Source organism: Pipra filicauda, unplaced genomic scaffold, assembly GCF_003945595.2.
Source record: "Pipra filicauda isolate LSUMZ 115617 unplaced genomic scaffold, ASM394559v2 scaffold392_size659746_pilon, whole genome shotgun sequence".
Classification (NCBI taxonomy): domain Eukaryota; kingdom Metazoa; phylum Chordata; class Aves; order Passeriformes; family Pipridae; genus Pipra; species Pipra filicauda.
The window spans coordinates 497,690-513,228 of record NW_024104523.1 but is presented as its reverse complement, the minus strand read 5'-3'; the positions used below and the strand labels follow the sequence as shown (position 1 = coordinate 513,228).

Here is a 15,539-nt window from a genome sequence, read left to right as displayed (position 1 = left end):
GAGGAACAGGATTTTGAATCTCCTGAGGAACAACTGGGGACACACCTGCAGAGGATGGAAACGAGAATGGTACAATTAAATTATTACTGCACTTACTGGTATCCAGTTCTGAAAACCATCATCAGGTTGCTACAAGCTGTCCTGCAACTGCAGACAGAGCAAAAGGAAGTCACTCACAATTTTCTCATAATAAAATCAAATCCTCTGCTTCAGGTCTTCCAGCAAAATAACAGAGAATGCAGTATACCAGCAACCACAGAGCAATGCTTCATACGTATTTCAAATGTTACTTTGGAGTTTTCTAACTTTAATCAACCCTAATTATGAGCGGCTTCTCTAGAAAACATATTTATTCCACTTTCTCCTGTGTATGGGAGGCACCAGGAGAGATTTTCCACTGCTGCCCTGGGCCAGTTAGCTGAAGAGATTCCTGCCAAGCCATATCCCGCCATGTCTTTGCTTCATACATTTCCATGTTTTGGAACAGCCTTTTTTGAGGTTTTACTTTCACACAGCAGAGAGTTGCCAAAGGACGTATCTGATTCTGCCATTTATCACCTCCTGTGGAAAAACAGTCTTGGATACACGTATTAGTCTCAGATATCACAACCGACAGTAAACACACCGCGTACAAGATGCACTGATTTATTAATAGAATAAAAATGAAATGTAGTGACATGTTTTTCCACTGTTAAAGCCATAGAGACAATCAGTGTCCCATTTATATACTCGGTGGCGTCATTCAGCAACTCATTCATAAACTCTGACCGACACGTTCAGGTCAGGTATTCCAGGAACCATTCCCACACTTCCATGTTACAAAGCGGATAACTGTGAGCTCAACTCCCCACGGTTTGCAGCTGCAATCAGTCTATGGGAGATTTTCCTACGTCCCCTTCTAATTCCTGAGACTTTCTCCACCTGGAATAGCTCTTTAAAGCCTTTCAACAGCAACAGAGTGAACCAGCTGAACTTCGTGTGGGGTACAAACCTGCTTTTCCAGCAAGAAAATGCATTGAATGTCATACAAAAATAGGCTCATTTCCAATATACAGTGGAGATTATTTACTATAAGATCCCTGGCTAATTGTTGGCACTTCGAGGCAACTACAACAGAGAAAATGTTTGCAATGGAAGCTTTAAATGTAACACACTCTCTTTTGTGTGTTTCTACTTCTACATTCTGTAGGGTCTTAAACTGTACCCATCATTTTTGTTAAAGCATAGCTGATGTGATTTCATAGATAACAGATCTATCCATGTACAGCTTGGTAATGATTCAGCATTATCCGAAAGGAATAGGCAAAGTGATAAATATGAGGTATTACAACTGACTTTGCAATTTGCCTCAGTATGCAAATTTCCTTTCCATGAGGAAAGAGTATCATCTACAAAGGCAATTAAAGTAAGCACTTGGGTTTCACAGCATTAGAAACCGTTGAAAACTAATCCCTTATGGATACAAAGGAAGAAAAACATCCTATTGCAGATGTTAGGGGACAGAATGCATTCTGAAGCAGATCAAGGGGTGTTTTCTTCTGCAGATATCTATCTCTTGCACCCTGCTCAGAACAGGTATCTGTAACACCAGTAGGCTGAAAATCTTTGGAAAAACACTACTGTTCACATGCAAATGTCCTGTTTCAGGAAGGTATAAAAGCCCGTGAAGAGCTGGGCATTAGAACATGAACACAAACCAGGAAAGAGGATGACAGACGGTGAACCCCAAATGAGAGTCTTGTGAGAAAAAAAAGCACCTTTAAAATTTGAAAACAATATTAAAGGAAAGGGAAATGAAGTGCATGTGACTGGTACTGCCAAAGCCCAGATATAACCTACAAGCCTGCAGAGAGTACATCATCCATAACCACTGGCTCATCTCCATCCAGCAGTCATGTAGCAGAACAAGCAGGGGAGCTTTCCGAAGCCACATCTACTGCTTGAGTTTGCCTGTCCGTACTGGAGAGGGATTTGGTCCCGGAGTTCTGAGACTGTTCAGAAATAGCAGGAGAAGCAGCAGTATGGTTGGCACGCTCGCCCTCCCGCCCTGTACCACCGGGAGCGGGGTTCTCCTTCGCTGTCGCAGCGTGACTGTGTGACTGGCTGCCTTGTCTCCCTGCTTCTGCCTCCTGCTGCTGCAGCATCCGCTCCACCTCGATCTCGAGTTCCAGATTTTCCTCATCTGCCTCCACATCCAGCTGCTGCATTAACTCCTCCAGCTTCCTGGCCTTGCGGAGCTCGTTCTGCTGGATGATGGTGCACAGGTGCTCCGTGAGGTGCTCCTTAAGCTCCGTCTTGTGCTGGAGGTCCAGCTTGGCTGCCACGTACTCCGACTCCGCCTTTTCGTACCGCTTCCTGCAAAATCATCACCATTTCCAGTGGGTTAATTCTCAAAGCACTCCACAGCCTGACACACAGACAGACGCTTCAAACATCCCTGAAATGCAACGTGCGTTATGCCAGCTGTTCACGACGTGCTGCTACGTTAGCAAAGGGGAAGAAAATAAGTGTGAATTGATCAAAACTTCTCTGGACACTCCAGGCTCTGCTGCTGTGTAATCCAAGAGTTAACTTGCTCATCTGAAATCTATACACTGAATCACAAGCACACATTTTTGCTGCCTGTTTGAAGGGATGCATCACTAGCAGCAGAAAGAAACCATCAGAAATTGCAGTTTTCACACTTGTAATGAACACCCGCCCAGTGAACCGAAACACTGCACAGCAGTTTGGGGTTCTTCTAACCCAACCACGCCCCGACAGATACAGATGCTCAAAGGAGCACAGCATGGATACATATGGACATTTGGATAGTGTACTCTTCTGGCCACCCATAGACATGTTCAGAAAATCAGGAGCAGCACAGACCGACACAGCACATGACATCAAAAGTGATCACAATTTCTGCGTGGCGACAGATGTAGAATTTTATTGCAAGCATCCCCCTGACACTCACCTCCTGCCAATTTGCACTTCCTGTCACGACAACTATAGCAAAAAGGAAATATTCTAAATATTTATCGAGGTTAACACACAGAGAGTATCCAGCACTTTAATGGTTGGTGTCTGCATTAGTGATGCTTCTTCCACTGCATCAGTAAATCTGTGTATTCATTCTAATTAACAGACAGATAGGTGCAATCTTGCTCATCAGGAAAAGGTTTTTGCAGCACGGCTACATGAAGAACCTTACAGAGCACTTACAAAACTAATGTAAGTAAGGTGGTTGAATAAAGCATCCAGCTGTTTTATAAAGCAACAGAAAGACAGGATCCTTTGCTTAGTGAAACAGAAGGAAACAAGACATAGAAAAGCATTCCCAAATATGTTCTTTTATATAATCATCACAAAACTTTGACTCAGATGTAAAGGCTGTGTCTGCAGTGGGCAGAAGATGCCCATTTTTACATTTGCCTCTCAGGAAAGTCAAGATTTCTTTAGGTCAGGCCCCTGAAATGGAAAAACTAATAATACTATGCTGGAAACATCTGCGCAGTTAAACCTTTGGGCTGAATTCACACATATTATTTATGAAAATAAATAATCATATTTATTTATGAAAATTCAATTCCACAGCGATTGGCCAATGTCCCTAACTCTGTATGTGCTCAGGACTGTTTAAAATTGCACTTTTTGACCCACTGAAGCGATTTTTGTTTTAGCCCTAAAACACAAGGCAAGAACTAAAAATTTGCTTTAAAAGACACCATTTAGAAGTAAATCGGCTTTGGCTTATAATACATGAAAACTACAGCACTGGAAGTATCTAACTTGCATTTCCAAGTCCCTCCTTCACAAAAAGACTAAGGTCATGAAAGTCATTAAGAATTTGATAAATTTTATCCACTTGTCCTACCAGCATCTCCTTTTGTTCTTGTCATCAAAAACTGCTTTCCAAATGTCAGAGCCCTTCGTGTTCTGTGCTCTTTTGCCAGTAAGCATTTCAAATAGACACATTATTACAAAAATTGGGTATGAGATTTGCAGGAGCATGTAATGGTTTTAGAAACACTGAAATGTTTTTCCACTTCAGGATATTAAATTCTGTATTCACATGCAATCAGCCACTCTGACTACAGTTAATCTTAGATATTTTAACTTATAATTACACTAAAGAAATCTTCATTTTTTTTAGCTACCACTGCTATTTTTTAAAGACTAATTATCATGTTTATTGGCCTGTGGTCAACGTATAGCAAAAGTCAAAAGGAGAAATGCACATTTAACACATTGAATTGTGAACTCAAAACCGCAACCAAACATTTCTGTTTTATGAAACGGCTGCACAAACATCCCGATGTTTATCTACTGATGTTGTGGCTTACCCACAACTAATGGGGTGTTCCAATTAATTTCTTGCATTTAAGGAACTCATCAGAACCAGAGTGATTAAAGGCACATTGTGAAGGGTGAAAGCTTGCTTTTTCCTTCAGTTTTTGGTCCTAGTTCCAAAAGCACTTCAGCAGTATTATATGTTTTAAGCTTAATTGGTCCCATTGATTCCAAAAGGACCAGAGCTGTCATCAACAAGCAAGTTTGCCTGAAAAGGACTTTCATTTTAAGACTTTTCAAGAAAAAACCTCTTTCCCCCTGAGAAGAAATAAACAACCTTGAAACAATAAAGCAGGGCTTATGGACAACTGCACAGTTAAGGCACTACTTATGTCTCGTGACAGCACACTCTGCAGTCAGAAAACCTGCTTCGGTTTCCAGACTCCAAGGGAAAAATTAGGAAATAAAAAGCATGCTTTTACCTCAAGATTTGAAAGCCCCCCAGACTGTTACTGCTTTAACTACACGTTATTACAATGACATAACTTCATTACTGCTTTGGTGACAGGAAACAGCATTTTCTCCCTGCTCTCAGACAGAGCTATTCCCTATTCCCTGTTCCCTCCTCCCTGTCACTTACCGGGCATAGGAGTATTCCAGGCTGGCCTGATCAATGCGGTTCCTCAGGATGCCAATGTCAGCAGACACCATGTCATCCAGAGCTTGCAGCTCCTTCTGAATCCTTTTTAGTTTCACTGCTTCAGCTTGAGTTCTTTTGGATCTGCAAAAGGAAGATGTGCTTTTTTCCTCCCTCTTTTCAAGCCTCTCTTCTTGACATACCAGGCCCCATTTCATTTGCAGAGCAACCAACTTTAGGATCTATTCAGAAGGTTTCCCCTTTATGGTTTAGGGCTTTTGATCTTTTTCAGTATCCACAGGGATCTAAAATGCCTGCTATTAAAGGACTATGGCAAAATTATGTAATGACTATAATCAAAGTGCCTAAAATGGATTGTGTTTCTTCACTGTGGAAACACACAAGAAGCTGCTGTATCTAAGTAGTTCCCAGTGTAAGGAAACAGGAAATGGCTTGGGGGGAAGTGAGAGGGGGAAGGGCATTTAGCCCTGCAAATATCCCCTTTCAAAGAAGCCCAGTTAGAAGGGGCCAAAAAGTCACCTAACCTAAGCTTGATTTCCATTTTGCAAAATTATTCCCAAAAGGCCCAGCCAAATCCCAATGAAGTGAATGGAAAGTTTTACATCAAACACAAAGGGTTTCAATCAAGCCTTATGTAACCTTTTTCAACTCAGCCTATTCATTCCCTCGTCCTGAAAACTAAACGTTGCTAAGAGCACAAACTTTGATGGATTTCACTCCCAAGCAAGCTGAGTGACTCTCATCATCACCAGCAAATTCACACTTCCCAGCCACTGCTTTACACCCAAAGTAGGTATCTGAAACCAAGACTAGTTGTGCAGGCAGTGACAGCATCTCTCATTAGACCAGCTGATGCACATGGAGGGGAAAGACACCTGTGGTATTGCTGAAAGCCCGAGGGAGGACTTTGAATGTCAGATGTAACTCCCTAGGTATCACTTTCCATGTCCTCTTCTCTCTCCTCAGGCTTTGTTTCCAGGAGGAAGAACCCAGCCTGATGGTCACACCCATGTTTGCTGTCCTACAGTGACTCAGAACAAATGCACTCGTGTTTTCTCTATGCCTGGCAAAGGAAAACACCATTTTCAGAACTTTAAAGAGAATCTTCTACACAGTATGGGCTGTGTTCACTTGTGCTACCCAAGGGCTCTGATGGGCAGAACACAACATGTCTGGGAGAGCACTGCAAGCCTGAAAGCTTCACATCACTTTCCTTGATCCAGTGCTATGAGCTGTTCCAACATCCTTCCCTACAAACCTTGCCTTCTGTGTAGTCTTAAACTATATCACTATACAACGCCTTAAAGTCTGGTCCCCTGAAGAGCAAGAGCCAACAAATGAGACCATGTGCTATAATTTCTAACCAGCCAGGGGTACAATGGTATCTTCTTCAAATTAAAGTTGATAATCTTCTCTTTTTAATACTCTTCACATGCTCATAAGAGTCAAAAGCTCAAACAGTTTCTCATCATAATTTAGGAATCAAATGAACTTTTCCTTAAATCCAGCAAAACCAATTCAGGAACAGAACAGGGATACGCATCTGAGCATCCCAACTTCCAAACATGATCTCACTAACAAATTCAAGGACTTCAGCTAATTCTCGAGTTGTGTAATAACTTTTCCATCTGCACACAGAGCTGCAGCTTTGGAAGTGTGAAAAGCTTAGTCACAACTTCTTAGCCAGCACTTGTCATCAAAGGGAGATGTCGCTCACAGCTGCTCACTTCTGGAGCAGCACACACTGAGCACAGAGAGGAGGAAAAAGTGACATTTGAACCAAGATCTGCAGATGAAAAGTAACCCCTTGCCCGTGCTCAGCCCATGCAGCACAGCCCGTTACCTCTCAGCAATAGCTCTGGCCAGCAGAGCCTTCTTGCGCTTATTCTTCTCCTCTATCAGCCGCTGCTCTTGCTGGAGGATTTCCCATCGGGATTTCTCCTGCCTGCTCATGGAAAAGAAGATCAAAATTAACAGAAAGTTCATTTCTCTTCCTGTTCTCCAAATAACACAAATATTCATCATCATATTTCCCGGAGTAAACTCTACAAACGTCAAAGGAACAATAAAGAGGCTTCAGTTCTAAGGAAAGAAGCATCACCTGCAAGAAGTCGTTCAGAGCAATAAAAACATTTTCAGATGAAATCTGCTGATCATAACAAAAATCTGCACAACCAGATAAGCTGCTGGTTAATTCAGCTTTGCTGGAAGAAAGAGCATGGAGCACTTTTTCAGAAATGGATGGAATTTTTCATTTAAAGGATGTGCTTCCCCGCTAGGTAGAAGCAGTTTCAAGTTTCTTACTGGCTGCTACAAGTTGCCATCTGTTCAGTCTGCCAACACAGCCTCTTTTTTGGAAACGTTTTTTTGCATAAAACAGATTCTTTCACAGGCCTGCTTTACAATACAGCCCCCAAATAATTAAACTATCAGTTTAATTGATGGCTGATAAAATGATAAGGCTGATAAAAGTCATAATGAAAATCAGCAACAAGGAAGCACAAGAATTCACTTTTAACACCAGGGAAAGAATATTGATTCCCTTTCCTAGCTACATCTACTAAGAGATACAAGGAGCCCCAGAGGAGGGGATCAGGTGAGGGGAGACAACACAGCTGGGCAGGATTCAGGAGAAACAAAAAACTGCTTTGCTGCTTTCCCATTCCATTGTGTTCTTCATGCCCTCTCTGAAGAACCCTCAGCTTAAAAATACTCAAGTAACAGCTACTAACAATCACTTCTGCACAAGAACATCTCTTCAGATTTCTCATCACCCTATCCCTAAAAATTCATGTAGAGAAATATTTGCAGCAAGATGTAGATTCAAGTGCCCAGGCTGAGATGAATCCAGCAGATCCAGGAGGTGGCCGTTGCAGCAAAATGTCATTTGCTCCCACAGCGTGAAAAAGTCTCTGCAAAGCTCCAGGTGTTTTCCCCACCAAAAAGGAGCTGAACAGTGTCTGGCTCACCACACCCAGAAAGCTGCTGATCCCTGCTTGGGGAATACAAATGATGCATGGAAGTTTGGAGGCCAGCCTTCATAAACCATTAAGACATCTCAGGCACTTTATGATGAGCAGTGCCACTGCCACAAGAAATTATCTGAAAATAGCACAGTGCATCTCTGCATAGAGTACACTGCAGAATTTGGTCCTCAATCAGGTTTAACCCAACTAGAGATTAAAACCAAAGCTCCAATGCAGAGCAATCTAATATGGTCATAGAACCACAGAATGGTTTGGGTTGGAAGGGACCTTAAAGATCATCACATTCCACCCCCTGCCACAAGCAGGGACACCTTCCACTAGACCCGGTTGCTCCAAGCCCTGACCAACCTGGCCTTGAACGCTTCCAGGTATGGGGCATCCACAGCTTCTCTGGCAACCTGTGCCAGTGCTTCACTGTCCTCATAGGGAAGATTTTTTTCCTAATATCTAATCTACCCCTACTCTCTGTCAATGGGACGCCCTTCCCTCTTGTCCTGTCACTACATGCTCTTGTAAATAGTCTCTCCATCTTTCCTGTGGGCTCCCTTCAGGTCACAATTAGGTCACCCCAAAGCCTTCTCTTTTCCAATTCTCTCAGTCCTTCCTCACAGGAGAGGGAATGATTTGATCTCTCAAACCTTCCAATTAGACACAGAAAAGTTCACTTTACTTCACAGTGAAAGAATGAATCAACGCAGAGCAACAGCCCCCACCCCCAGATTTTACTGACTTACTAACAATTCCACTTTCTTTCTCTCCACTTGGGTGCTGGGCTGTGCAGGGTGGGGCTGGGCACTGTCCCTGCCATTGCAAGGTGTCACCTCCTCCTGCTGATCCTGGCTGTCACTTTGCCTTTGATCTCCAGCAGGAGGAGGACGAGGTGTTGGCACGGGCTGCTGAGGGTGACAGGGCTTGTGCTTTGGTGCAGAGAGCAACTGCTCCGGAGTGACAGGGGCTGCCCCACCCTGCAGTCCCAGCCTCTGGCATTGCTGCTGGAGGGCTTTTTCCCGCTGCAACTGCTTCCGAGGCTTGTTCCCGGTGTGGGGGCGAGGCTGCTGCTGCTGCTGTTGCTCCGAGGGCTCGAACAGCTCTATCAGAGGAAAGGGAAAAACGGGATTAAAAACAAATCTCATTGTCAGAGAATCTGTGAATGAGTTTTTCTGGACGAGCAACTGCTGCACAACCAACATAAGGATGAGACGACTAGAGTGCCATGGAAAACCAATGTGGGGGAAAACCCAGCAAGCTGGAAATGCTTTGCTAGCATAAGGATCTGTAGTTTTAAAGGATATGAGCATTCCTAAATGAGGAGAGGGAGGAATAAGGGGCCTGGACTGCAGGACTAAAGGAGGAACGATAGGAGAGAGGCAACTCTTGGGATAATCATGGAGAGGCAGATCTGGGGCTGAGGAAGGGTCCCATGCAGCCTGGTGGGCAAATCGAGGACATAAACCGGAGAACGGGAAAGAACAAGGTGACACGTAGGCAAAGAGGAGGCTGGGAACACGAATGGGGCAGTGGGCAGGGATGTGGAAGCAGGGCAAGAGCCTGGAGAGTCTGGAAACGCGACCGAAGGGTTGTGGGGGTCCAGAGAGAGGGGCAGGATGACGAGAGGGGTGAGAGATGGGGCTGGACGGGAGGGGCCGGGGGGCTGCGCAGGCGTTTGATGGGGGGATAGACCGGCTGAACTGAGGGGTCGGAAGGAGGTGTAGATGGAGGGGCTGAGGGGACGAATAAGGTGCGGATGGAGGGGCTGAGGGCACGGGGCGCTGAGGGGCGAAGGGAGGCAGGTACAGCTGCGGGGGTGCCGAGGCCCGGGGGGCTCCCCCGCGCCGCCGCCTCCCGGTGCCCGGTGCGTACCTGGGCGCTGCCCCCGCAGCCGCCGCAGCTCCTCCTGCGAGAAGCCGGCCCAGGCCTCGGCCATGGCGCTCCCTCCTCCCGCCGCGCAGGGCCGGGGCTGCCCCAACGCCGCCGCCGGCGAACGCCGCGGACAGCCCGGCCGGGGGCCTCGCGCCGCGGGGGCGGGGCGGGCAAGATGGCGGCGTGAGCGGGGGGAAGGAGAAGGGGAGGTCCGCGAGGGGATGCGGATCGTCCGTGCTCCGGGGAAAGCTGCCCTGGGCACAGCCCCGGGGCTCCTGAGAACACAGTGCCGGTAAAGAAGCACGGAATCAACTAGGTTGGAAAAGACCTCTGAGATGATCGAATCCGACCTGTGACCGAACAAGGCTAATGAGGTTTATGGAGAGGGGAAGCCGCACCCGAATAAAGCGAACTTCAGGGAGCATTACACTCTCCAGACACACCGCCCCGGTCATTTATAATCTGTAATTAAAGTAAATAAGAGCAGGAGAGATCTTGCTCCGGGGAGTGTAGTTAAAGTTCCAGTGACACCACTGTGAGGAAATCATGGAATCCCAGAGTGCTTTGGGGGCTGCAAGGGAAATTAAAGCTCATCTCATTCCACCCCCTGCCATGGGCTGGGACACCTTCCACTATCCCAGGTTGCTCCAAGCCCCATCCAACCTGGCCTTGAACACTTCCAGGGATGGGGCAGCCACAGCTGCTCTAGGCAACCTGTGCCAGGGCCTCACCACCCTCACAGGGAAGAATTTTTTTCTAATATCTAATCTAAATCTCTTTTCATTTAAAACCATTCCCCCTTGCCCCGTCACAGCCTGCCCATGTAAAAAGTCGCTCTCTCTTTTCTTATAAGCTGCCTTTAAGTACTGGAAGGCCAGCAGGGAAAAGTATTATTTTGCCCACGCTGATGTTTCTGAAAGTCTGCTCTGACCATTATGCACGAGGTTGCACATACACGCTCCCATCCTTAGGTATAAACTGAAAAGATCCCACAATGAACAGCAGCGTCTCTCAGTATCCACGAAAAGAAGCCTTTTCCCTTCCATCCCAAACTCCTGTGGCTGCTTTAATCCTGCCAGAGGCCCTGTGGATGAGCTCCCCTCCCACCATGAGCACAAAGGCACGAGCCCCCAGCTTAGCTGCAGCAGCCCAGGGGCCTGCGGGCTTCAATAATACATCATCAGCAGTAAAACAGGGACACTTCCAGTGCCTGACCACATCCCTCCCCGACTCCAATCTGTAAGGGATTAGTCAAGCTCTGGAGCTCCCCAAGCAAGCCCATAACTTGATGGCCATGGATGACACTGCAATTTACCGCGGCAGCACTTCCAGCAGCTCCTGCATGACTAACACGTCCCATAAATACCAGTCCTGGATGGGGAGGGGGGACACACACACACACACACAACGGTGCTGAACTGGCAGGCGTTAAGTGTTTCTGATGGGATTTGGCCCAGTGAGTGCCTTTGGAGAACACAAGTGCCACCCTTGTTCACCTGCAGCTCAGCTGGAGGCCTTGATGCCGAGCAGAAGCGTTGCAGGCATCCAGCAGAGGAGGAGAGCAAGGTTATCTCATCCAGGAAGTCCTTCCTGGATGAGCGTGGGGCAGACGGATGCTGAGTGGCCCTTCAGACAGGATTATGGTTTCCTCTGGGAAACCTGACTGAGCACAGGAGAGATCTGAATGAGAGCCATGATCCAACTTTGACTCAAACACTCTCAGACTCCAGGGAGTCCAGATGGCAGAACCAGGTGTCAGCTTGAATTTTACAATGGAACAGTGTTGGCCAGCCCAGCAAGGGTTGGCTTACAAAAAGGTGTGGGCACCTAATTCCCTTTTAGATGCCCTTATAAGAGTCATGAATCTAAACCTGTTCTGATCTCTAAATCACAGTAAGGGGCTGCACCAAACCCACAGATATCAACTGAATGTGCTTCATGAAGTACAAACACATACTTCTTGAACTTTGACTCTTTCTTCTCTTCCAAGTTTTAGTGCTATGAACAGAAGTGAAGCACCATGTTCACTTTACTGCCACAGATATTCCAGGCACAGAGCTCCCACGTGTTTTATAGGAAAAGTATAAAGAGTTTAGAGTTGTTAACTAGAATGCCATAGGCAAAGCAGCAATCCATGCTAACAGCTTCCATCAGCCAAAGGTTTAATTGCTGGCCTTTGGGCCAGCTTGCTCCAGGAACAATTACAGCCCAGTGAAGTCATTTCATGGAGCATTTACCAACAGCAGGTTTAGGAAACACAGGCTGACCATGTTCTCTGGCTGTTTAAAGTCCTGTGAGCAGAACATGGCACTGAACATTTGCCACCTAGGAATAAAGTGTTTTCCAAGCAAATTTTGCTAAAATGCAGGCTGAAAAGGCAAGAAGAGAAAACAGAAAACTTTCCCATCTCCTGGACCAATATCCCCAGGAACAACACAAACTTTCCTGCTACACCTGGGGCTGGATTTGAGTCCTGTATCTGGATTTGAGTCCTGCTTCAAGAGCTGCTCCCTCACTAACAGACCTGGAGACCTCCATGACTGCTGCATCCCTTTTCTCATGGTCTAATTGGCCTGGAGTCTGCTGATTCCAGAAGCAGGGAGCACCAACAGATCACAGAAACATCTCTTCTCTTGCAGTTCCCAAATCAGCGTGGAAATGTCATCACAGGCTGGCAAATTGGGCTCCCCAGGTCAGACCTCAGGGTCAGACCTCAGATGACATTTCAACCCGGGACAGATGCAATTTGTACCAGGACATAACTTCAATTTGCATCGGTTTCATACTGAAAATTTTGGAGGGTTTTAAGAGCCAAATAAGCTCTTCCATCAAGGGGCTCCCCGACTTAGATAATATATTTTTAACTTGATTCTTGCACTGCTCTGCACGCCGTCACACTAACACACAAATCAACATTTTCCCAGGAGAGGATTGAGCCCTAATGTGAGACTAGTATAGGGAAGTTTCTTTTCTGCTTGTGTTTCAGACCCTATCATGAGCTTCCAAGGACTCTGACATTTAACTAAAGAGACATGAGGATAAAACATTGTGAAAATAACACAGCCAAAAATTCCTAAATCAATTTAGTCCTCTTTCTAACTTGTACTATTAAACTTGTATCCATTGTATCCATCCAAACTGTATCCATCCACTGCATCTTGTGCCAACATTATCCCATCTGGCTTGGGAAGAACCACCACGTCCAGATGAGCCATGGCACTGTGTGAGCACCGTACCAGTGATTCAAACCCCAGAAACACTTCAAGAATGTAACCCCAGTGTTATCCTGCAGTTACTGGCCCTACTGCAATGGGCTGGCTTGAGGAGTTATGCAAAAATGCAGGTACATCTAATGGAAGCAGTGTTTCTGCTGTAAAATGAATTATTCTCATTCTGGAGTAAGGCGAAAAAACTGAATAAAAAAACCCCCAGCACTATTCCTTCTCCTCAGCTTCTGTTCCCTTTCACTGCCTGGTAAGTGGGATTAAGTCAGCACTGTCATTTCTGGGACCAAGGCAGTCTTTTGGTTTGTAAGAATTTCATAGAAGGAAACAAAAATCCACTTACATAAAGAGGTATTGAGTGAAAAAACCTACATCAGAAACCTGCTTTTTAAACCATATAAACCAAAGGTTTTCAACATCTTTTGATTTGTGGCTCTGTACACATTTTCTAGTGAAGAGGCAGACTTACACAGCAACTTTAAGTCTGTGGCTTTGCTTCCTCTGAGTTACCTTTCACAGAGACCTTAGGGGTAAAGTCCTGACCCCTGGTCTAAGGCTGTGGTTTGAACTCACAGCTGTTTTACTTTAAGAGGTCCAAATTTTGCTCCTCAGGTCCCAGGGAAAGTGGGGATATGTCCTAGCAGTGCTCCCAGCAGATCTCTCTCAGGGCTGTCCATGGCACCTGTGGGGCTGGACCGAAGTCCCACTGCAGCCAGAGGGATGGAACAGGGAGATAGAACAGGGCTGCAGAAATTGTCTGATTTTTGCCATGGACTCCAGCAGGCTGCAAATTCCCCATCCAGACCTGCAGATACCACTTTTCCCTTCCCAAGGGTACCTGGGGCTGTCAGCAGCCAAACTGGGGTGAGGTGTTCCCACGGGGACCCCACACCACACAGGGCTGGTGACCAGCAGAGCTGGGTGGGGAGAGCAGCATGTTTGTCCGGGACACGTCTGGTTACAGTGATATGTTTGCTTGGAAACTGAGCCTACAAACATCTCGGCTTTTAAGGTTCCCACCTCATGTTTTCTTGTTTCAGCTTTTGAGCTTTTCCCTTAAGATGGGTTAGGCTTTCAGAAAATCACATCTGAACTGGCAGAAAGCTCAGCGTGCAATATAAATGTTTTCTTTAAAAAAAAAAACCCAAACAATTAACATTCTTACTGACATTTTTGGAGTCTTTCTCACCTCATTTTTCCACATAGACAAAAATATTCTGTAGTAACTCCTCATCTTAAATTATTTGCATGAAAAAAAAATCTTAAACAGGATTAAAAGCTCGCTAATTAAAAGCACCTTAAAAAAAAAGCTTGTAAAATTAAAAAAACCCATAACTTCATTAAATATCCTGAAGATTATAAATTTACCATTTTGGCTGGGAAAACCAGCGCTGAGCAGTGAAAGAAGTGGAAATGAGTAATTATTGATACATGTTTTTGTATAGCTAAAGAAATATTGTTGTAGCTAATTACTTTAAAAAGATACTTTCTAAATAGTTTTTAAACATCATTAAAATAATACTTTTTATAACCCCAAGTTAAATACTTCATGACAGTTCTATAATGCTTTTAATTGCATTGCCTAATGTGAAAGTCATAATTCAAATGTTTATACAGAAAAACTAGAAAGCAACTGCTTTCATTCTAACTCTTTGTGTAAAAATTGTAATCTAACTGTCAAAACAGTTGATAAAATTAAAGATTTGAAGAGAAATTTGCTAAATGTTTGTTATCTTTGGCATAACTTGAGTGATTAGAACCACTGCACTAAACAAATTGAGTTTTCATCAAACAAACTTATTGTTGTTACACGCTCAAGAGAATGAGCTGAGGTTGTTTAGTCTGGATGGGAGAGAAGTGTGGGGGAGAAGACATGATAATAGCCTTTAAATATATAAAACACAGCTGTAAAGAGACAGGGGAAATGTGTTTTCAGAGCCCGTGGTGGATAGGTGAAGAAGAAAGCGAGCTTCAGGCTAGAGATGAGTCAGGGCAGCAAAAGGTGGAGAGAATTGACTCAAGACCACCACAGAGTCTCCATTCAGGTATTTTTAACAACAAACATCTGCTGGGTAAGGCAGAGGAAAGGTCAGTGCAGCCCCGGGACAGCAAGATGCACGTTTTGGAGATTCTGGGTGTGTGGATCCCCACACAGGCTCCAGAGGAGAGAGGGAGGCTCCCAGACCCCTCATGGGTTCAGGCTGCTGAGCAACATTTTTGACCTTGCTCTGCTGCATCATTGTCCCATTAGAGACAACCCACATCCCTCGGGGTGTGCTGCTGCCAGCTGAGAACTGGCCAGCTCCTGACACCTCTCCCAGCCTTGTTCTCATGACAGTGGTACTTCCCAAACCATTCCCACTTCTTCCTGCTGCTGTCACAGCCCCATCATCCTGCCCTTGGGCACACACATCTGCACCACTTTCAGTGCCATCAGCTGTGCAGGTCCTGCCACCCCTGCAAGAGTCTCTGTGGGAAATCTTTGTCTTTTCACAGCAAGACAGAGGGACAGATGGTTGCCAAACCCAAGAGCCAGCA

The 15,539-nt window shown here is 45.4% G+C and overlaps 1 protein-coding gene across 7 annotated transcripts in view; it reads right to left on the bottom strand.

Moving 5' to 3' along the window:
* Window positions 1–629: 629 nt before the first annotated feature.
* Window positions 630–15,539, bottom strand: part of GORAB (golgin, RAB6 interacting) — an 80,511-nt gene continuing 65,601 nt past the window's right edge. For 6 of the 7 annotated variants that reach the window (XM_027715395.2, XM_039385085.1, XM_039385083.1 and 3 more), the window contains 4 exons: window positions 8,656–9,007; window positions 6,774–6,875; window positions 4,913–5,053; window positions 630–2,355 (listed from right to left, as the gene is read on the bottom strand). In XM_027715395.2, coding sequence (XP_027571196.1) covers window positions 1,893–2,355; window positions 4,913–5,053; window positions 6,774–6,875; window positions 8,656–9,007 — 1,058 coding nt within the window. In that variant the 3' untranslated portion in view covers window positions 630–1,892. Of the gene's footprint in view, window positions 2,356–4,912; window positions 5,054–6,773; window positions 6,876–8,655; window positions 9,008–9,777; window positions 9,852–15,539 lie in introns of those variants that run through there. The other variant, XM_027715454.2, reaches the window with a different exon arrangement.